The sequence below is a fragment of the Panulirus ornatus genome, chromosome 10 (assembly GCF_036320965.1).
Source record: "Panulirus ornatus isolate Po-2019 chromosome 10, ASM3632096v1, whole genome shotgun sequence".
Taxonomy (NCBI): Eukaryota; Metazoa; Arthropoda; class Malacostraca; order Decapoda; family Palinuridae; genus Panulirus; species Panulirus ornatus.
In genome coordinates, this window is record NC_092233.1 from 35,136,901 (window position 1) to 35,161,577 (window position 24,677).

Genomic DNA, 24,677 nt, shown 5'->3' on the forward strand with positions numbered 1-24,677 from the left:
TTATTTTCAATATTGAGTGGTGTGTTTTTAGAATTATTCCACAAATTTCTGTACTGAGTGAACATCAAGAAGTTTTGTCTAGTTGTTACTGCAAACTTCATGTCTTATGTTTTCAAAATTGCTGGCTTGTAATGTGGGATCAAAAGTTTATTGTCATTTACTTCATAATTAAAATTCATCTCTAATTGAATCAAACTGTGATCGCTGTTTGACAGATTCTCACGTACTTCGCAAAAGTTGATTAAGTTTGTGTCACAGTTGGTTCTTTAATTAACTGTTCTAGAAAAGCGTCTTCAATCAGATCTGTTTGTCTCATTTTCTCTTGGTCCCCTGTTAGTGTGTTCCAGTTTATGTTTGGACTGTTGAGGTCTCCTAGAATTATAACCTCTTTACTGTTTACACTTGTTTTGATTTCATTGTATAGTATCTTATTGTTGTCTTTTTTTTGCTTAGGGGATCTATAAATAACGCTGAATTTTAGTTCAGTTTTGTACTTGTCGGTAATGTTAGTGTAAAGAGAGTCATAAGTGTGTCTGTTTACTTTGCTTATCTTTATAGCACTTAGATTGTTATCAACATAGATCAAAACTCCGCCACCCACCCTATATAAGTGATCTTTCATAGGTTAAATGTTTATTCTCATAGTTTACCCACATTTCTGAAATTGCAATAATGTTCGGTTCTTCTGTAACTGCATAGGATATAAGTTCATCACATTTCATAATGATGTTCTGGGCGATTGTGTATATCAAACTTGATTTCTTTGGAGATAGTTTCTGGACATAATTTGCCTTATTCTTACTGTTGGTATGAGTGTTTGCATTGTCACTGTTAATGTCTGCGTGTGCAGCAGCAGGAGAGAGATGGTTCTCCATCTGTTTTGTGTTTGCTGTCTTACTCTGACTCTCCCCACACTGGCCCCTGCTAGCCTTGTTCCTAAAAGTTACGTGAGAGTTGACCTGTATCTGTGCTAATACGTTACTTACACTGCCTGAGTTGTCTCCAACTGACCTGACTTGACCTTTGCTAAATTCTGTGCCAGTGAGGTGGGAGAAGGGGATAATCCTAGATGCATTGAGGATAGTGTGGAAAGAGAGTTAAGTGTCTGTTTAGGTTTAGATGGAAGTATAAGAAGGTGTGAAAGTCCTGACAATATTTTATATAGTTCGAGGCACACTTTTTGTCTCCTTTTTTATACACAGGAGTAACATATGCTAGTTTCCAGTCAGTTGTCACCTGACCATCCAATAGAGATTTGTTGAATATTTTTGTAATGAGGTATATCAGCTGTCTCCTGTTATGTGGACCATTGAATTTGCTAGGTTTTAAATGGTCCAGGTATTTAGGTACTTCACAGCTCTTTATTTCTCTAACCTTCAACTCTTCTTCATCAGATCCTTGAAACATTTTCATTGGTTGCGGTATTCAAGATGTTTCTTCAGTTGTGAATATGGAGTTCAAGGAATAATTTAACATGGTAGCCATTTCTTTGTCTTCAGTACCTAATTAGGGTGTCATGTTTGTTTTGTAATGGTCCACTCCTTCTTTTACTGTCTTCCTTTGTCTTATATATTTGAAGAGTTCCTTAGGATTATTCTTACCGTTTAGGGAAATTCTTTTTTCTTCCTCACATTTACTCTATCTTATGACCTTTGTACACTCTCTTTGGATTTTGATTCATTCCTGGCAATTTTCATCAGTTTCCTTTGATTTGAATTTCCTATGTTTTCTTCTTTTGGTAAATTAGTCCTATTCTCCTGTTCATCCATGATGATTTTGAAGTATTGCAAGTTCTCTTTGTAATTTGTGGAATCTGTTTATTTTCAATCTCGAGTAGTGTGTTTTAGAATTTTTCCACAAATTTCTGTACTGAGTGAACGTCAAGAAGTTTTGTCTAGTTGTTCCTGCAAACTTCATGTCGTATATTTTCATTTATTTTGCTTTGTCGCTGTCTCCCGCGTTAGCGAGGTAGCGCAAGGAAACAGACGAAAGAATGGCCCAACCCACCCACATACACATGTATATACATACACGTCCACACACACAAATATACATACCTATACATCTCAATGTACACATATATATACACACACAGACATATACATATATACACATGTACATAATTCATACTGTCTGCCTTTATTTATTCCCATCGCCACCGCGCCACACATGGAATAACAACCCCCTCCCCCCTCATGTGTGCGAGGTAGTGCTAGGAAAAGACAACAAAGGCCCCATTCGTTCACACTCAGTCTCTAGCTGTCATGTAATAATGCACCGAAACCACAGCTTCCTTTCCACATCCAGGCCTCACAGAACATTCCATGGTTTACCCCAGATGCTTCACATGCCCTGGTTCAATCCATTGACAGCACGTCGACCCCGGTATACCACATCGTTCCAATTCACTCTATTCCTTGCACGCCTTTCACCCTCCTGCATGTTCCGGCCCTGATCACTCAAAATCTTTTTCACTCCATCTTTCCACCTCCAATTTGGTCTCCCACTTCTCCTCCTCGTTCCCTCCACCTCTGACGCATATATATCCTCTTGGTCAATCTTTCCTCACTCATTCTCTCCATATGACCAAACCATTTCAAAACACCCTCTTCTGCTCTCTCAACCACACTCTTTTTATTTCCACACATCTCTCTTACCCTCACATTACTTACTCAATCAAACCACCTCACACCACATATTGTCCTCAAACATCTTTCCAGCACATCCATCCTCCTCTGCACAACTCTATCTATAGCCCATGCCTTGCAACCATACAACATTGTTGGAACCACTATTCCTTCAAACATACCCATTTTTGCTTTCCAAGATAATGTTCTTGACTTCCAAACATTCTTCAAGGCTCCCAGAATTTTCGCCCCCCTCCCCCACCCTATGATTCACTTCCGCTTCCATGGTTCCATCTGCTGCCAAATCCACTCCCAGATATCTAAAACACTTTACTTCCTCCAGTTTTTCTCTATTCAAACTTACCTCCCAATTGACTTGACCCTCAACCCTACTGTACCTAATAACCTTGCTCTTATTCACATTTACTCTTAACTTTCTTCTTTCACACACTTTACCAAACTCAGTCACCAGCTTCTGCAGTTTCTCACATGAATCAGCCACCAGCGCTGTATCATCAGCGAACAACAACTGAATCTGTTCCCAAGCTCTCTCATCCACAACAGACTGCATACTTGCCCCTCTTTCCAAAACTCTTGCATTCACCTCCCTAACAACCCCATGCCTAAACAAATTAAACAACCATGGAGACATCACACACCCCTGCCGCAAACCTACATTCACTGAGAACCAATCACTTTCCTCTCTTCCTACACGTACACATGCCTTACAACCTCGATAAAAACTTTTCACTGCTTCTAACAACTTGCCTCCCACACCATATATTCTTAATACCTTCCACAGAGCATCTCTATCAACTCTATCATATGCCTTCTCCAGATCCATAAATGCTCCATACAAATCCATTTGCTTTTCTGAATATTTCTCACATACATTCTTCAAAGCAAACACCTGATCCACACATCCTCTACTACTTCTGAAACCACACTGCTCTTTTCCAGTCTGATGCTCCGTACATGCCTTCACCCTCTCAATCAATACCCTCCCATACAATTTACCAGGAATACTCAACAAACTTATACCTCTGTAATTTGAGCACTCACTCTTATCCCCTTTGCCTTTGTACAATGGCACTATGCAAGCATTCCGCCAATCCTCCGGCACTTCACCATGAATCATACATGCATTAAATAACCTTACCAGCCAATCAACAATACAGTCACCCCCTTTTTTAATAAATTCCACTGCAATACCATCCAAACCCGTTGCCTTGCCGGTTTTCATCTTCTGCAAAGCTTTTACTACCTCTTCCCTGTTTACCAAATCATTTTCCCTAACCCTCTCACTTTGCACACCACCTCAACCAAAACACCCTATATCTGCCACTCTATCATCAAACACATTCAACAAACCTTCAAAATACTCACTCCATCTCCTTCTCACATCACCACTACTTGTTATCACCTCCCCATTTGCGCCCTTCACTGAAGTTCCCATTTGCTCCCTTGTCTTACGTACTTTATTTACCTCCTTCCAGAACATCTTTTTATTCTCCCTGAAATTTAATGATACTTTCTCACCCCAACTCTCATTTGCCCTCTTTTTCACCTCTTGCACCTTTCTCTTGACCTCCTGCCTCTTTCTTTAATACATCTCCCACTCATTTGCATTTTTTCCCTGCAAAAATCGTCCAAATGCCTCTCTCTTCTCTTCTTTTCAAAATTGCTGGCTTGTAATGTGGGATCAAGAGTTTGTTATCATTTACTTCATCATCAAAATTCATCCCTTATCAAATCAAACTGTGATCACTATTTGACAGATTCTCACATACTTCGGAGGAGTTGATTAAGTTTGTCACAGTTGGTTTTTTGATTAACTGTTCTAGAAAAGCGTTTTTAATCAGTTCCGTTTGTATCGTTTCCTCTCGGTCACCTGTTAGTGTGTTTCAGTTTATGTTTGGACCGTTGAGGTCCCCCTAGTGTTATAACCTTTTTACTGTTTATTCTAGTTTTGATTTCATTGTATAGCATCTTATTGTTGTCTTCTTTTTTGCTTAGGAGATCTTTAAATAACGCCGAGGTGTAGTTCAGTTTTAAACTCGTTGGTAATGTTAGTGTAAAGAGAGTCATAAGTGTGTCTGTCTACTTTGCTTATCTTTATAGCACTTAGATTATTATCAACATAGATCAAACTCCACCACCTACCCTGTATAAGTGATCTTTCATAGGTAGTTTGTATCCAGGTATTGCTAACTTGGCAATTAAATGTTTATTCTCAGAGTTTACCTACATTCTGAAATTGCAATAATGTTTGGTTCTTGTAACTGCATAGGATATAAGTTCATCACATTTCATAATGATGTTCTGGACAATTGTGTGTATCAAACTTGATTTCCCTGGAAATAGTTTCTGGACATAATTTGCCTTATTCTTATTGTTGGTATGCGTGTTTGCATTATCACTGTTAATGTCTGCATGTGCAGCAGTAGGAGAGAAATGGTTCTCATTCTGTTTTGTGTTTGCTGCCTTACTCTGACCCTCCCCACACTGGCCCCTGCTAGCCTTGCTCCTAAAAGTTACGTGAGAGTTGACCTGTATCTGTGCTAATACATTACTTATACTGCCTAAGTTGTCCCCAACTGACCTGAATTGACCTTCTTTGCCAATTCCTGTGCCAGTGAGGTGGGAGAAGGGGATAATCCTAGATGCATTAAGGAGTGTGTGGAAAGTGGTAAGTGTCTGTTTAGGCATAAATGGAAGTATATGTAGGTACAAAGTCCTGACAATGGTTTATTTAGTTCAAGGCACACTTTTTGTCTCCTTTTTTATACATAAGAGTAACATGTGCTAGTTTCCAGTCAGTTGTCACCTGACCATCCATTAGAGATTTGTTGAATATTTTTGTAATGAGGTATATCAGCTGTCTCCTGTTATGTGGACCATTGAATTTGTTAGGTTTTAAATGGTCCAGGTATTTAGGTACTTCACAGCTCTTTATGTCTCTAACCTTCAACTCTTCTTCATCAGATCCTTGAAACCTTTTCTTTGGTTGCAATATTCAAGATGTTTCTTCATTTGCGAATATGGAGTTAAAGGAATGATTTGATGTGGTAGCCATTTCTTTGTCTTCTGTACTTAGGGTGCCATGTTTGTTTCATAATGGTCCACTCCTTCTTTTACTGTCTTCCTTTGTCTTATATATTTGAAGAGTTCCTTAGGATTATTCTTAACTATCAAGGAAATTCTTTTTTCTTCCTCACGTTTACTCTATCTTATGACCTTCGTACACTCTCTTTGGATTTTGATTTATTCCTGGCAATTTTCATCAGTTTGATTTGATTTGAATTTCTTATGTTTTCTTCTTTTGGTAAAATTAGTCCTATTCTCCTGTTCAACCATGATGATTCTGTAGTATTGCAAGTTCTCTTTGTAATTTGTGGAATCTGTTTATTTTCAATCTCGAGTAGTGATTTTAGAATTTTTCCACATTTCCTCTTCTGTGTGAATGTCAAGAAATTTTGTCTAGTTGGTACTGCAAACTTCATGTCTTATGTTTTCAAAATTGCTGGCTTGTAATGTGGGATCAAGAGTTTGTTGTCATTTACTTCATAATCAAAATTTATCTCTAATCTAATCAAACTGTGATCGCTGTTTGACAGATTCTCACATACTTCGCAAGAGTTGATTAAGTTTGTGTCACAGCTGGTTTTTTTAATTAATTGTTCTAGAAAAGTGTCTTTAATCAGTTCCGTTTGTTTCATTTCCTCTCTGTCACCTGTTAGTGTGTTCCAGTTTATGTTTGGACTGTTGAAGTCTCCTAGTGTTATAACCTCTTTACTGTTTACTCTAGTTTTGATTTCATTGTTTAGCTTCTTATCGTTATCTTCTTTTTGTTTGGATGCCTTTATATAATGCAGAGATGTAGTTCAGTTTTGAACTTGTTGGTAATGTTAGTGTAAAGAGAGTCATAAGTGTGTCTGTCTACTTTGCTTATCTTTATAGCACTTAGATTGTTATCAACATAGATCAAACTCCACCACCTACCCTGTATAAGTGATCTTTCATAGGTAATTTGTATCTGAGTATAGCTAACTTGGCAATTAAATGTTTATTCTCAGAGTTTACCTACATTCTGAAATTGCAATAATGTTCGGTTCTTCTGTAACTGTATAGGATTTAAGTTCATCACGTTTCATAATGATGTTCTGGACAATTGTGTATATCAAACTTGATTTCCTTGGAGATAGTTTCTGGACATAATTTGCCTTATTCCTACTGTTGGTATGTGTGTTTGTATTATCACTGTTAAAGTCTGCGTGTGCAGCAGCAGGAGAGAGATGTTTCTCCATTTGTTTTGTGTTTGCTGCCATACTCTGACCCTTCCCACACTGGACCCTGCCAGCCTCATTCCTAAAAGTTATGTGAGAGTTGACCTGTATCTGTGCTAATATGTTACTTACACTGCCTGAGTTGTCCCCAACTGACCTGTCTTGACCTTTCTTTGCTAATTCCTGTGCCAGTGAGGTGGGAGAAGGGGATAATCCTAGATGCATTAAGGAGTGTGTAGAAAGAGAGGTAAGTGTCTGTTTAGGCATAAATGGAAGTATATGAAGGTGTGAGTCCTGACAATGTTTTATGGATGCAATCCTTGAACCTTGAATGCAAAAGAAAGGAACTGGATAGACAAAATAGAAATGAGGTGCCTAAGGACAATATGTGGTGTTCAGTAGGTTGATCTTAAGAGAAACGACAGTGTAAGAGAGAGGAATGGTAGGTAAGCACAGTCTTATTGAGAGGGCTGACCTCCGAGACCCTAGCATTTACCTCCCTCACTCCCCCATCCATTGAAAAATTCTAATAGCTATGGTGACATCACACAACCTTGCTGCAGACCCACCTTCACCCGGAACCACTTGCTCTCCTTTCAGCCTACTCACATACATGCCTTACGTTTTTGATAAGAACTCATTGCTTCAAATAGCTTTCCTCCCATAGCATATATATGGAACACCTTTAGAGCATCTCTATCAACCATAACATTTGCTTTCTTCAGATCTATAGATGCCATGTACAGATCCCTCTGTTTCTCTAAGTATTTCTCTTGCATATTTTTCAAAGCAAACACCTGATCCACACATCCTTTACTATTCTTGAAACCCCATTGTTCCTCCCCAGTCTGATTCTCTGTGCATGCCACCACCTTCTCAGTCACATGTATTCTATGCAGCTTACCATGTATGCTCAAGAAACTAATGGCTTTGTAATTAGAACATTCACCTCTCCTCCTTGTCTTTATACAGTGATATTATACATGTGTTCTGCCAATCCAGAAGCACTTCCCTATGATTCACAAATACATTGAAATCCTTATATACAGGTCAACAACAGTTACTCCCTTTTTAAAAAAATTCAACTGCAGTACTATCCACTCCAGCCATTTTGCCATATTTCATCTTAAGCAAGGCTTTCATCAACTGTCTTTTCACCAAACCCAAATACCCTACACCTGCCACCCCATCATCAAACACATTTAACAGTCCATCACAGTACTCACTCCTTTTCAGCTCATCTTTGCCTACCATCGCTTCCCCGGTGGACCTCTTCTGATGTCCCCATCTGTTCTCTTGCTTTTATGATTATTAACCTTGTTTAAAGCATCTTGATTTTCCTGAAGTTTTCTGATACTTGCACCCCCCAACTCTCACTTGCCCTCATTTTCATCCTTGGCCCTTTCTTCTTGACCACCTATTGCTTTTTCATGTATATCTCCCAACCATGTGCACCCCTTCCCATTAAGTAACTCCCTTACATCTCTCTTTTTTTCTGTTTCATTTCCCCACTCCCACCCTCTGCATCCTTCACACTTCTCTTGCACATGCTGACACTACTTCCCTAAACACCTCACATTCCTCATCCACTCCTCTGGCTTTGTTTAATCTCACCCTTTTCCTTTCTGCACTCGGCATCTCTTGGTATTTTGTCACGTCTTTTCTAGGCTTGCTTACTATACCACCCTCTTTGTACTCATCATTACCCCTTTTCTGACAAACCTTAGTAAACTTTCATATTCGCCTTTGCCAGGATTCACCAGGTTCCCTTATCTGCACATTCACAGCCAAGAGTCTCTGTTTGCATGTCTTGCAGTTATTATGTAATTCAGTAATACCCTCTGATAAGCTTTCCCTATACAACCACGTATACTTTTGTATGCCCCACATTTGAGTACCCTATGCCCCTGACTTGTGTACCCTTAACAGCCACATTCCCCACTTTCACAGTTAAATTACCCACCTCTTGTACCCAGTGTCTTGCATCAAAACTGCTAATGCTTTCACTCAACTGCTCCCAGAACACTAATCTCTCTTCATCAGCCTTCCCATGGCCCATAATTACTTCTTATCACCCCCGTTTCATAATCCACCTTCATTTTACCTTATTCAGCTTGGAATTTATTTATTTACACTCTTTCACACATTCCCACAACTGCTTCAGCAGTATCACTACCCCTCTCTTAGCTCAGGCCTTCACACTAACCCTTGATTCTACCCCAAAAACATTCCCATACCATTCTTTCCTCTTGCCCTTGGACTTTGTTTCACTCAGTACATCCAGGTTCCTTTCCATAAACACACTACTTGTCTTCAAACATTCACCCTCTTCCATACATTCTCATCTATATAGTCCATGCTTTGTATCCATTCAGCTTTGTTGGGACAACAGTACATTCAAACATGCCCTCCTAGAAAATGACCACTCTTTCCAAACATTCCTAAGTGCTCACACCCCACATAACCTCTCCCTCTTTCTTGCTAACCCTAATAACCTTGCTTTTATTTACATTTACTTTCAACTCCCTCCTTTCACAACAGCTCACTTCCCAAGCTACCTAACCCCCGTGGCGATTGCATACTCTTCCCTCTCTCCAAGACTTTTGCATTACCTCCCTCACCACCCCATCCATGAACAAATTAAACAGCCATGGTGACATAGCACACCCCTTTCACGGACCAACTTTCACCTGGAATCACTAAATCTCCTCCCTTGCAACTCATATACATGGCTTACACTCTCGGTCAATAACATCTCACTGCTTCTAGTAGCTTTCCTTCCACACCATTTATTCTTAAGACTTTCTGCAAGGTATCTCTATCAACCTTATCATATGCTTTCTCCAGATCCATAAATGCCTCATACAAATCCATGTTTCTCATAACATTTCATCATTTACATTGTTATAAGAAAACACCTGATCCATATGTTCTCTGTCTTTCTTGGAACCACATTGATCTCCCCAGTCTGATTCTTTTTGCATACCTCCACCCTTTCAATCCCCTCTCTTTCCTACAACTTACCAGGCACACTCAAAAAACTTATACCTCTGTATATCAGGCTTGCAAAAACTCTCCTTCGTTTAACTCTCATTCAACATTTATCACTGGCTGTGATCATTGCAAGTACGTTATCTGTGAGGCAGAACATTTCCTTATTCAAAGAGGTGTTCTACCTTTCCTTTACTTTCCTTTTATGATATGATGACCTGTCTGTTTTGAAGAAAAAAGCAAACCTCTTTGGTTCCAGGTTTTCCTTAAACTCTACCTTGGATGACTCCAACATTCCCTCACCTCCATATGCTCCTCTTACTAATCCCATGACCTTTCCCATAATCTCTTTTTGAAATGTGTGAAAAGCACTTCTCTCTCTGGACACAAGCAAAGCATAATATCTTAATGCTATCTATACCCATGTACTGAAAGAGTATGCCCCTGAACTTAAGCCTGTGCTTACTTGCATGTTCTGTTCCTTTTTCAAAACCAGAACTTTTGTTTTCATTGGAAACATACATTCCATCTCTAAGAAACGGTGACTGTTCTAACCTCTCTAACTTTTGTTCTCTTGCTTTGACATCTACCATTTCCAAAGTCTTTGAATCTGTCCTCAACTCCCATATCCTCAGACATCTTGAATCCTACAGTCTTCTTTCTGATCACCAGTATGGCTTCTTTAAGGCAAGATTCTTTGATATGCTTTCCTATCTCACTAATGTCTAGTCATCATCTGTGAAGGATTTTGGGGAATCCTATATTGTTGCTCTAGATATATCCAAAGCTTTTGACAAGGCTTGGGATTGGGGTCTCATCTCTAAGCTCCCTTTTTTAGCTTCCCTCTCTCACCTTGCTCTCTAATATCTAGCTTCTTTTCTAGCTGATCTATCTCTGTGGTTGTTAATGATCAACTCTCCTTTTTTCTCAATCATCAGAGGTGTCCCTCAAGGTTCTGTCCTGTCTCTTACACTTTTTTTATTAATGATTTCTTTCCTTCCTAAATAACCAAATGCTTACATATACTGACAACTCAACACTTCATTCCTCCATATCTGTCTGTTCTGCTGCTCCTTTTTGCACTCGATCTGCATCTCATTTCAACACAACTACCTCAGAAAACTCGAACTTAGACAAAATATCTCAATGGATAGATGAATTAATTTTAAGTTTAATGCCTCTGAGACCCAGTTTCCACCCTTATCTCTGTTGAAAATTCTTCACTACTTTCCTGTCTCATGTGACTGTTCTGTAATTCCACCTCTTGACTCAATTAACATACCTGATATTGCTGTGACATCCACTCTCTCATGGAAATCCCACATTACAGATATAGCTAAGTCTTTCTCTTAGAAACTGGGAGTCTTGTTTAGGTATAAAAATTTACTTTCTTCTGAATAGTTGCTTTGTTGCTTCTGAATTGTTGCTCAATGATTTGTCATTGTGGAGTACTTCTCTCCATAGTGGGGTAGTTCTACATCTGATCCTTTAATTAACAGAGTTGAGTTTGAAGCAGTTTGACATAAATTCTCCCAGGCTAACTTGGCCTGTTGCCATACACCACAGTGTTGGTTTACTTTCCCTCTCTGTAGGTTTTACTTTGGTTATTGCTCCCAAGAGCTGGCTGCTTTTATGCACCCACCACTATCTTGACCACACAATACTCGGCAAGCTGTTGTGTCACATGATTACTGTCTGGCAGTTATCAACTCAAGGATGGGCCATTTTGATGAGTGTGTCTTTCCTTGTACTTGAAGCTTTGGAACTTTCTACCCTATCATGTCTTTCCCAGTAACAACTTGGCACATTTTAGAATACAGGTTTTTCATTTCTTTTAGATCTCATGAGTACTTTCCCTTGTTTGTTCTTTTTGCTCTTTCATTAACCTCTCCATATTTCAATTACGGCCTAATCTTGGTGTGGACTTTTGTCTGTGACCAGAGCCTCCAGTGTAAAAACAAGAAAGAAAAAAGATAAACTTTGAACACTCACCTTTGTCTTATTTGCTCCTATGCAGTGATACTGTGCATGTATTCCACCAATCCTCAGGGACCTCATAATCCATACATACATTGAAAATGCCAACTAACAAATCAACAACACAGTCAACCCCTTTCTTCAGAAATTCAGCTGCAGTACTATCCACTCCAACTGTCATGTCAAATTTCTTCTTATGCAAGACTTTCACCACTTCTCATTTCACCAAACCATTTGCCAGGACTCTCTTACTTTGCATTCTTCCCTGACCCAAACATCCTACAATGGCACCCAGTCATCCAACACATTCAACAGTCCTTCAAAATACTCTTGCCATCTCTTCACCTCATTACTACCTGTTACTACTTGCTTTTTGTTCCTTTCACAGAAGCTCCCACTTGTTCTCCTCCTTTCCTCCCACAGTTATCCTGCTTTCAGAACAGTATCTTATTCTCCCTGAAGTTTGTTGATATTGAAAAGATGAAAAGAAAAAAATATGTAAGTACCCAGTTAGGAAAATGGAAAGGCTATTCACCATTCTACCCAGTGAAATGAGAAATTTATCTGGACTCAGCACTGAAACCTTTAGATGAAAACTAGATGAGTGGCCAAAAGAAGAGCTGGATCAGCTCTAGACAGACATTGTACATTGTAGGAAGCAGCAAAAAGCAACAACGCGGTTATTATGAAATGAGCAAGTAATGCAGTGAGATCCATGCAGTTGCTGAGCCTCAGGCAAAATCTTTGAAATAAAAAAGAGTGAAAACAGGCACGATACAGATAGAGGTGTAGGATGACTCACTAACAGAGAGTGACCAAGAAGCCATTGCTTTTTTATTAACTTTTGAAACTGCATTTGCAAAAAAAAAATTTGGAAAATTACCAAAGATTTAAGGACTGAGTTGATGGCAAAGTAGTCATAAAAGACACTGAAATTCATTCGAGGATGTTGAAAAGAAGCTGCAATAGTTTAATCCAGACAAATCACCAGGATAAGATGCACACAAATATAAGGAATAGTCACATGGACAAGAAGCCTTTTTATATGTTATTTAGGAAGTTGTTAGAGGTTGGAAAATACCCTATTTATTTATCTATCTTTCTATGTACATCCCTGATGCCTGTTTCCTTCTGGAACTTCCTCAAGGGGGTGGCCATGGCAATAGAGTCTCCATGATTACTTACAGTGAACTCCAGTGCCACTTAGACTTCAGTGCCTCACCCTTAGCAGGCCACTAGCAGAGGGCTAGTCTAGTCCAGTGTTTGGAGAAGCTCCTTTTTGTAATGTTTCTTTTACCTACTACCACCTAATACTCCTGTCTAATGTTCCTCCCTATTATTTCTCCCTAATGCTCCTACTTAAATGTTTCTTCCTACTACTTCTGTCTTCTATTCCTACCATTTTGCCAAAAGGCAGGGCTAGCACATAGCACTCCCCACAGGAAAATCTAGAGTTACAAAGAATGAGGTGTGTGAGTTGTCTAGTGTTTTGCTTGACAAGGAAAGAATGTATGTATTTGGACAGAATGCCAGCAGTCCACATGTGGGTGAGGCAGAAAGAAAAGACAGCTACCTGGGTCTGAGGAGTGTACTGAATGCAAATAAGCCGAGGGAACACCAGTTTTCAAGAATGGAAATAGGTCCTATGCATGTGATTACAGACCAATAACATCAGCATGTTTTAATTTGCAAAAGGATGAAGGCATTCATTAATGACACTTTGACATCCCATTTTGAATTGAACAATTTGTTTACAACACAACCCAGACACATCAGGCAAGAGGTGCCATACCAAACTACTAGAAATCTTTGAAAATTGGTCAGTTGTATTAGACGAAGGATATGGCATTGACTGTATGTAGATTACTATGGCAAACAGTAAACTGGAGTGAGAGCTTTTTCTCTAACTGCCAAATGAAAGTTTTGGTATATGGAGAGAACTCTTACTGGAGTGGAGTAAACTGTAGAGTGCTACAAGGATCTGTTTGGGGGCTATTTTGTTTTTAATAGTGTATATGTGAATGACACCTAAAATTTTTATATATCATTTGAAGGTATTTGTGGTTGACACCAAAATCTGGAATTGCTTAGAGAGCACCTTAGGCACAATGCCATTACAAGAAGATTTAGAGATGTTAGATGGATGATTGAGAGACTGGCTTATGAATTTCCTTGTTGAAAAAGCAAAAAGCTCTTCAGTGGGTGATGAATGCATGATGATAGATGGATGAGGTTACAAGAGAAGGACAGTAGAGTGTTGACAAACAGCAACATGAAACAAGCAAAGCAATGCATCATACTTACTTAGAAAGCAAGCAGTATTATAAGAATTCAAAAGAAAACCTTGAGCCTGATACTTAGAAAAGTATTAGGGGTATTTGTTAAAACATTCTACCATTCCCACCTTAAGTACTGTGTGCAGTCTAGTTCATTATACTACAAGATGGGTATTGCTTATTTGGAAAAGATCCATTGTAGAGTCACAAACCTTGTTTGTTGGGCTATGAAACAAAAACTGTTGAGAGGTTAAAAATCTTGAAACTGCACTCATTTTAGGAGAGAGGATTTGACAGGATCTCGTAGAGACATACTTGAATAGGGAAAGAGAAAATTGATTGCATGATCTTCAAGCCAGCAAAACTTCAACCTTTAAGAGGAAGAATGATGAAATTATTTTGAGGATGGTCCAGACTATGGAGGAAATCAACTTTTTTCTTCTGGAGAATTGTATGTGAATGGAACATCTTACCATAGGATGTAGTTAATGTAGCTAACACAAATGAATTTAAAGACAGACTTGATAAGCAGTTCCTAGATGTGAGTAGATATTGGAGAATGTTAAGGGAAAACTGCAATAGTTTAATCCAGACTGGGTGTATGAAAACTCATCGACCCTTTAACTATAAGTGCAAGGTACTTTCTCTTTCAGGTATTTCATTTGAATGCTATGTGACTTATATCTGTAGAGCTTCAGAGCTTCAGTTTTTTTGGTTGGGGCTCGATTACTGTTAATTAAGGTTAGACTCCAGTGATAGCAAACTCATTTAAATATTTTTCTTTGTCAGATTCATTTCCATTTTTTTCATAGGTGAGTAAATGTAGTCATGGTTGTAACTCTCAAACTCAAAAAAAAATTCTTTCTATTTTTCAGGGTCTTAATATCAACCCAAAACATTGGCCATGTCTTGACCAACTACTGTCAGTTCTCTTTATTCTTGAAATGTACATGGACTGCCTTGGATTAATCATTTCTGCTCTCAACCGAGATCCTGGCTACATCAAAGGAAATGCATTTAAGGATAAGATATTTGAACTTCAGCCATCCCTCAGGCAAGATGTCAAGTCATTCTTTCGTGACAGGTAGGGTTCCTGTAGTTTTACTTTTACTTTGGATATCTTGGTAGTCACTGATATTGCCTTAGAGAAAGCAGGAAAGGTGAAAAGGATACACAGATAATGTAATACTTTTATCTTAACACACACACACACACACACACACACACACACACACACACACACACACACACACACACACACACACATGCATACACACACACACTCATAGAGTGACGTCCCATGTAATCAGATTACAGCCATCACCGACATATGTCCAAATTCCGTTTTGACTGAACGGTTGGATCTTGAAATGGATGTAAGTCGAGAGAGGGATGCTGTGATGTACAGAATGCTGAGATATCATCTGACAGTCACTACCATGCGCATGGAGCCATTAGCACTGGCAGACATATGACCAAGTGTAATTTTTATATTTATATTTTCATATTTTTTTCTGGTTGTACATTGCATAGGTCGTAAGTAGGGGAGAACTTGTTTTTGAGACTGCAACCCATTCAATCACAATATTTCTGGTATTTAGATTATTACTATATGATATAATGGAAGAAAGCAGTTAGAATCAGTGAGGAGTTTTTATTAGGAGAGTAAGGCAAATGTGTGTGGGTAAAGAGGAGAAGTGGGTCCAGGGGTAAAGAGGAGGGTGAGTGGTCCCAGGTGGAGGTGGGTCTAGGGCAGGGGTGTGTGATATCACCATGGCTGTCTATCTGGATGGGTTGGTGAAGGAGGTGCAGGTGTTCAGTCTTATGAGGAAGGGTGGGCCAGTTTTTGTTTGCTGATGATATGATGCTGGTAGCAGATTCTAGTTAGAAATTACAGAAGCTGGTGTCTGAGTTTGGGAGTATGTGTGAAGGAGAACGTTTAAAGTAAATGTGAATAAAAGCAAGGTTGTTATGTTTAGCAGTGAAAAGAGAGAGGCAATTTTGAGTGTGAGTTTGAATGAAGATAACTTGGAGGAGGTAGTGTTTTAGATACCTAGGAATGGATATGGCAGTGAATGGCATCATAGGAGGTGAAGTAAGCTGTAGAGTGGGTGAGGGGAAAAGTTGAATTCACTGAAGTGTGTGGAAAGAGAGGTCATTATCTTTAAGGGCAAAAATGGGCATTTTTGATGGTATAGTAGTCCTGTTGGTGCTTTATGGCTGAGCCATGAGTCTTAGAAGAATGTAAAGGATAAGGTGAATGTGTTGGAAAAGAAATGTTGAAGGACAGTATGTGATGTAAGGAGGGTAGATTGAATAAGAAAGGAAAGAGAAAGAGAGAGATGTTGTAATAAGGTGAGTGAGTATGTGTGAAAAAGCTGAAGAGGATGTACTGAAATGGTTGAGTAAAGATGCAGTACTAGAACTACCCCAGATGTGAGAGCAGTTCTCTCTTTAAATGGAGCAACTGCTTGGAAAAAAAGAGGAATTTTGATGTCTAAATGGGACTCCCAGTTTTTAGGAGGCAGACTCAGCCATTTCTGTAATGTGAGGTTTCCAAGTTAGCATGGATATTACAGTAATAACAAGCATGTTCATTGAGTTGAGAGATGGAATTACAATTCCCTCAAAGAAGGGAGGATGTGAGGAGTTTTAGCTAGAGAGATAGACACAAACAAAGTCTTGGAGGCAGTAAACAATCAGAATTTATCTAAACCACTGAGATATCCTGTCCAAATTTATTTTGGAAGTTGTGTTGAGACAAGGTGCAGGTTGAGTGAGAGAAGAAGGGGCAGATTTGAAGGATGTGGAAGAATACAGCATTGAGTCATTATCATATGAGTGCATTTGGATTTTTGTAGGAAAGACAAAATTGTTGATAAAAGGAGAAAAAGTTGTAGGAGACAAGACACAGTTGTTGGTGGAGAAGGGGGAGAGGCTGATCCTTCAACAACCGTGGAGATTAGATCAGCCTTAGAGAAAGCAAGGTGTGAGGGAGCAAAGTGATGGAGGGAAGCCAAAAGAGGGGAGCTTAGACATGAGTTGCAGTGTGTGCCCTGTTTGAAGCTTTGGATATATCAAGGGCAACTGAATAGGATTCCCCAAAATCTTTCATGATTAATGGCCAAAAATTAGTGAGATAGGAAAGAATATTAACAATGGATCTTGCCTTATGGAAGCCATACTAGTCATCAGAGAGAAGACTGTGAGATTCAAGATGTCTGAGGATATGGGAGTTGAGGAGGGATTCAACGACTTTGGAAATAGTAGATTTCAAAGCAACAGGACGATAGTTAGAGGGGTTAGAATGGTCACCCTTCTTAGGGATGGGATATGCCAATGCATGCTTCCAAGAAGGGGAAGTTCTGGCTTTTAAGTGGAAGAAACAGACAAGCAAGCACAGGTGCAACTTTGGAGGCACACTTTTGCAGTACATAGAGATGGATGCCATCAGGTCCATAAGCCTTTCATGTGTTGAGGGAGAGAGAAGTGCTTCTCGGACAGTTTGAAAAAAGATTATAGGGAGGACAATAGGATTAGCAGGAGGAGTATCAGAAGGTGCAGGAATGTTAGAATCATCAAAGTTAGAGGAGAAATATTAACCAATGAAAGTTGCTTTTTCTGCAGGAGTCAGGTATAGTACCATCAGAAACGGAAAAGTGAAGGAAAGATAGGGTGATCGAAGTTGTTAGAAATAGCCTACGCTAAAGACCAGCAAAACCTATCAGTAAATGACGAGGAGAGGCTATCACAATTCCTTTGATTAAAGGAATGCTTTTTCTTGTGGGTAATGTACTTTTGGTGATTACAGGCAGTGATAAATGTTTAGTGGAATTCAGAGGAAGGAGAGTTTTTTCAAGTCTGACATGCCTGATCTCATGCCTGAATGGCCTCTGAAAAGGAACAGATGAACCATGGATTGGAAGACGATGTCATCTTGGAGGAAGAGATAGAAGTATCACCACATAAGAAACAGTGATTTACCCAAGGAAAGTCAGAAAAGAGTTTTCATAAAGTTATTTCAGTCACCTTTGTTGAAGTGTCAATATTTCCATTTAGAAGGGACAGCTGGAGGGGGAGGTGCCATCAAAATAGATACATATATGAGAGTGTGGTCAGATGTACCATTTGGGCCAAGAATTTATGTGGAAAAAGATGTCCAAAGTATTAGGAGAATGGTCACAGCTGTCAAGAATATGGGTCAGGTAGGTGACAATTTGCTGTAGGCCAAGGAGGATGGAGAATGTGAGGGCTTCAATCCCCCACCGTCTGTATAGAAGTTCAACCATTCCCTATGTTAAATGTTGAAATCTTGTCTTGAGGGTGAGAGAATGTCATGGCCTCATTGCAGGAGTTTAGATACATGAAGAAAGTAATGATATTTGAAGAATTTAGAGAGCAGTAGGCAAACCAAAGGAAAATAGTGGTAGTTAGGTGACAGACCTTGAGCCAGGTAACATCAAAGTTTGGGGACTTGGGGAAATACCACTGGTGTTTTGATGTTGGAATCCGTGCAAACACCACCTTTGAACTAGAATTGTGAGTGGAGATAAGAAAGGGGCTAGTGAAAATATCTTTAGACAGCTGGGTCTCATAGAGAGATAAGATACTAGAATGACCCTGAATGTTGGTATTGTGAAGAAAGAAATAGGCAGGTCTGTTAGAGAGGATAAGGTTGTGAGAGGGACTGGTATTACTGCTGTCTGAGTCAGGCAGGAACCTGGAGATTCTTAGCCCCCTATGATGCCAGGGACTAGTGGCCATAAGTTTGTTTCTCTCTGGGTTGGGCCATTTCTTTCGTCTGTTTCCTTGCGCTACCTCGCAAACGCGGGAAACAGAAAAAAAAAAAGATATATATATATATATATTTAATGTATGTATGACTCATGGTGAGATGCCTGAGGATTGGCGGAATGCGTGCATAGTGCCATTGTACAAAGGCAAAGGGGATAAGAGTGAGTGCTCAAATTACAGAGGTATAAGTTTGTTGAGTATTCCTGGTAAATTATATGGGAGGATATTGATTGAGAGGGTGAAGGCATGTACAGAGCATCAGATTGGGGAAGAGCAGTGTGGTTTCAGAAGTGGTAGAGGATGTGTGGATCAGGTGTTTGCTTTGAAGAATTTTTTTTTTTTTTTTTTTTTTTTTATACTTTGTCGCTGTCTCCCGCGTCTGCGAGGTAGCGCAAGGAAACAGACGAAAGAAATGGCCCAACCCCCCCCCCCCCCATACACATGTACATACACATGTCCACACACGTGTATACATACCTACACAGCTTTCCATGGTCCACCCCAGACGCCTCACATGCCTTGATTCACTCCACTGACAGCACGTCAACCCCTGTATACCACATCGCTCCAATTCACTCTATTCCTTGCCCTCCTTACACCCTCCTGCATGTTCAGGCCCCGATCACACAAAATCTTTTTCACTCCATCTTTCCACCTCCAATTTGGTCTCCCTCTTCTCCTCGTTCCCTCCACCTCCGACACATATATCCTCTTGGTCAATCTTTCCTCACTCATTCTCTCCATGTGCCCAAACCATTTCAAAACACCCTCTTCTGCTCTCTCAACCACGCTCTTTTTATTTCCACACATCTCTCTTACCCTTACGTTACTTACTCGATCAAACCACCTCACACCACACATTGTCCTCAAACATCTCATTTCCAGCACATCCATCCTCCTGCGCACAACTCTATCCATAGCCCACGCCTCGCAACCATACAACATTGTTGGAACCACTATTCCTTCAAACATACCCATTTTTGCTTTCCGAGATAATGTTCTCGACTTCCACACATTTTTCAAGGCTCCCAAAATTTTCGCCCCCTCCCCCACCCTATGATCCACTTCCGCTTCCATGGTTCCATCCGCTGACAGATCCACTCCCAGATATCTAAAACACTTCACTTCCTCCAGTTTTTCTCCATTCAAACTTACCTCCCAATTGACTTGACCCTCAACCCTACTGTACCTAATAACCTTGCTCTTATTCACATTTACTCTTAACTTTCTTCTTCCACACACTTTACCAAACTCAGTCACCAGCTTCTGCAGTTTCTCACATGAATCAGCCACCAGCGCTGTATCATCAGCGAACAACAACTGACTCACTTCCCAGGCTCTCTCATCCCCAACAGACTTCATACTTGCCCCTCTTTCCAGGACTCTTGCATTCACCTCCCTAACAACCCCATCCATAAACAAATTAAACAACCATGGAGACATCACACACCCCTGCCGCAAACCTACATTCACTGAGAACCAATCACTTTCCTCTCTTCCTACACGTACACATGCCTTACATCCTCGATAAAAACTTTTCACTGCTTCTAACAACTTGCCTCCCACACCATATATTCTTAATACCTTCCACAGAGCATCTCTATCAACTCTATCATATGCCTTCTCCAGATCCATAAATGCTACATACAAATCCATTTGCTTTTCTAAGTATTTCTCACATACATTCTTCAAAGCAAACACCTGATCCACACATCCTCTACCACTTCTGAAACCGCACTGCTCTTCCCCAATCTGATGCTCTGTACATGCCTTCACCCTTTGAAGAATGTATGTGAGAAATACTTAGAAAAGCAAATGGATTTGTATGTAGCATTTATGGATCTGGAGAAGGCATATGATAGAGTTGATAGAGATGCTCTGTGGAAGGTATTAAGAATATATGGTGTGGGAGGCAAGTTGCTAGAAGCAGTGAAAAGTTTTTATCGAGGATGTAAGGCATGTGTACGTGTAGGAAGAGAGGAAAGTGATTGGTTCTCAGTGAATGTAGGTTTGCGGCAGGGGTGTGTGATGTCTCCATGGTTGTTTAATTTGTTTATAGATGGGGTTGTTAGGGAGGTGAATGCAAGAGTTTTGGAAAGAGGGGCAAGTATGAAGCCTGTTGGGGATGAGAGAGCTTGGGAAGTGAGTCAGTTGTTGTTCGCTGATGATACAGCGCTGGTGGCTGATTCATGTGAGAAACTGCAGAAGCTGGTGACTGAGTTTGGTAAAGTGTGTGAAAGAAGAAAGTTAAGAGTAAATGTGAATAAGAGCAAGGTTATTAGGTACAGTAGGGTTGAGGGTCAAGTCAATTGGGAGGTGAGTTTGAATGGAGAAAAACTGGAGGAAGTGAAGTGTTTTAGATATCTGGGAGTGGATCTGGCAGCGGATGGAACCATGGAAGTGGAAGTGGATCATAGGGTGGGGGAGGGGGCGAAAATTCTGGGGGCCTTGAAGAATGTGTGGAAGTCGAGAACATTATCTCGGAAAGCAAAAATGGGTATGTTTGAAGGAATAGTGGTTCCAACAATGTTGTATGTTGCGAGGCGTGGGCTATGGATAGTGTTGTGCGCAGGAGGATGGATGTGCTGGAAATGAGATGTTTGAGGACAATGTGTGGTGTGAGGTGGTTTGATCGAGTGAGTAACGTAAGGGTAAGAGAGATGTGTGGAAATAAAAAGAGTGTGGTTGAGAGAGCAGAAGAGGGTGTTTTGAAGTGGTTTGGGCACATGGAGAGAATGAGTGAGGAAAGATTGACCAAGAGGATATATGTGTCGGAGATGGAGGGAACGAGGAGAAGAGGGAGACCAAATTGGAGGTGGAAAGATGGAGTGAAAAAGATTTTGTGTGATCGGGGCCTGAACATGCAGGAGGGTGAAAGGAGGGCAAGGAATAGAGTGAATTGGAGCGCTGTGGTATACCGGACTTGATGTGCTGTCAGTGGATTGAATCAAGGCATGTGAAGCGTCTGGGGTAAACCATGGAAAGCTGTGTAGGTATGTATATTTGCGTGTGTGGACGTATGTATATACATGTGTATGGGGGGGTTGGGCCATTTCTTTCGTCTGTTTCCTTGCGCTACCTCGCAAACGCGGGAGACAGCGACAAAGTATAATAGAAAAATAAAAAAAATATATATATATATATATATGGATGGGGTTGTTAGGGAGGTGAATGCAAGAATTTTGGAAAGAGGGGCAAGTATGCAGTCTGTTGGGGATGAGAGAGCTTGGGAAGTGAGTCAGTTGTTGTTCACTGATGATACAGTGCTGTTTGCTGATTCATGTGAGAAACTGCAGAAGCTGGTGACTGAGTTTGGTAAAGATGATACAGTGCTTTTTGCTGATTCATGTGAGAAACTGCAGAAGCTGGTGACTGAGTTTGGTAAAGTGTGTGAAAGAAGAAAGTTAAGAGTAAATGTGAATAAGAGCAAGGTTATTAGGTACAGTAGGATTGAGGGTCAAGTCAATTGGGAGGTAAGTTTGAATGGAGAAAAACTGGAGGAAGTAAAGTGTTTTAGATATCTGGGAGTGGATCTGGCAGCGGATGGAACCATGGAAGCGGAAGTAAATCATAGGGTGGGGGAGGGGGCGAAAATCCTGGGAGCCTTGAAGAATGTTTGGAAGTCGAGAACATTATCTCGGAAAGCAAAAATGGGTATGTTTGAAGGAATAGTGGTTCCAACAATGTTGTATGGTTGCGAGGCGTGGGCTATGGATAGAGTTGTGCGCAGGAGGGTGGATGTGCTGGAAATGAAATGTTTGAGGACAATATGTGGTGTAAGGTGGTTTGATCGAGTAAGTAATTTAAGGGTAAGAGAGATGTGTGGAAATAAAAAGAGCGTGGTTGAGAGAGCAGAAGAGGGTGTTTTGAAATGGTTTGGGCACATGGAGAGAATGAGTGAGGAAAGATTGACCAAGAGGATATATGTGTCGGAGGTGGAGGGAACGAGGAGAAGTGGGAGACCAAATTGGAGGTGGAAAGATGGAGTGAAAAAGATTTTGTGTGATCGGGGCCTGAACATGCAGGAGGGTGAAAGGCAGGCAAGGAATGGAGTGAATTGGATCAATGTGGTATACCGGGGTCGATGTGCTGTCAATGGATTGAATCAGGGCATGTGAAGCGTCTGGGGTAAACCATGGAAAGTTGTGTGGGGTCTGGATGTGGAAAGGGAGCTGTGGTTTCAGGCATTATTGCGTGACAGCTAGAGACTGAGTGTGAACAAATGGGGCCTTTGTTGTCTTTTCCTGGGGCTGCCTTGCACACATGAGGGGGGAAGGGGGATGTTATTAAGTGTGTGGCGGGGTGGCATGGGGGGGAGTAGGGGCAGACAGTGTGAATTGTGTGCATGTGTGTATATGTATGTGTCTGTGTGTGTATATATATATGTGTACGTTGGATGTGTGGTTGTGTATGTTTGCGTGTGTGGATTTGTGTGTGTGTGCATGTGTGTGGGGGTGGGTTGGGCCATTTCTTTCGTCTGTTTTCTTGCGCTACCTCGCAGGCACGGGAGACAGTGACAAAGCAAAATAATAATAATAAAAATATATATATATATATATATATATATATATATATATATATATATATATATATTCTGTTTCCCATTTTAGAAATTAAAAAAAAAATACAAGGAGGGGAGGATTTCTGGCCCCCCGCTCCCGTCCCCTCTAGTCGCTTTCTACGACACGCGAGGAATGCGTGGGAAGTATTCTTTCACCCCTATCCCCAGGGATAATATACACATACATACACACATATATACATATATATATACATATATACATACATATATACATACATATATATATATATATATATATATATATATATATATATATATATATATATATATATATATATATATATATATATATATACATACACATACACACGTACATATACACACACATACATATATATACATATGAAAAATGTAAGAAACACTTTAGAAAACTGAAACTTCTAGCTTGAAATGAACTGAAAAAATGGATGTCACATAATGGTTCAACCTCTGGCTATGGAAAAAGGAAATGTATAATTTATTTACACAAACGTCAATAGTAGTTCTCATCAATTTGACCACTGTATCAATAAGCTTCAATGTCTAAGCTACATTTTTTCCAATTTCACTATTTTCTTGTCAAAGCACCATGTATGAAAACTACCACTCCAGTAACACAGCTATAAACATTTACTTCCCCTTTAAAAAAGTTCTGGGGAAGTCTGTCTCGTTACACTGCGGGACACTCTACCACCTGGCGAGGTTTGTGTTGCAATGGTTCTTGATTCACAAACGTAGTAGCATCACTGGTGGGCCAAGGTAGTTCCGTTGGCGAAGAGGAGCTCATGAAACATGTCGGAAAGCATGCTACTGCAGGCAGGAGTGAAGGCTGATGCAAACTGGTATCGCTAAGTGAAGGAGGTACAACCCTCCTTGAGGCAGGACACTTAAGTGCTGTCATATCGGCTTCCTCCCACCCTCCTGCGATGTCAGTAGACGACTCACTGTGGTGAAGATCTGCAGAAGCTGCACCACCACACATCGCAAGGTGTCGTTATATATATATATATATATATATATATATATATATATATATATATATATATATATATATATATATATATATATTCTTCGTAAAAGCAAATGGATTTGTATGTAGCATTTATGGATCTGGAGAAGGCATATGATAGAGTTGATAGAGATGCTCTGTGGAAGGTATTAAGAA

At 40.1% G+C, this 24,677-nt stretch overlaps 1 protein-coding gene across 4 annotated transcripts in view; it reads left to right on the forward strand.

The window, feature by feature from the left end:
* The window catches only part of LOC139750902 (uncharacterized), a 465,731-nt gene that overhangs the window by 97,703 nt on the left and 343,351 nt on the right, over nt 1–24,677 (forward strand). For all 4 annotated transcript variants that reach the window (XM_071665783.1, XM_071665785.1, XM_071665781.1 and 1 more), the window contains exon 5: nt 15,033–15,241. In XM_071665783.1, coding sequence (XP_071521884.1) covers nt 15,033–15,241 — 209 coding nt within the window. The remainder of the gene's footprint in view (nt 1–15,032; nt 15,242–24,677) is intronic.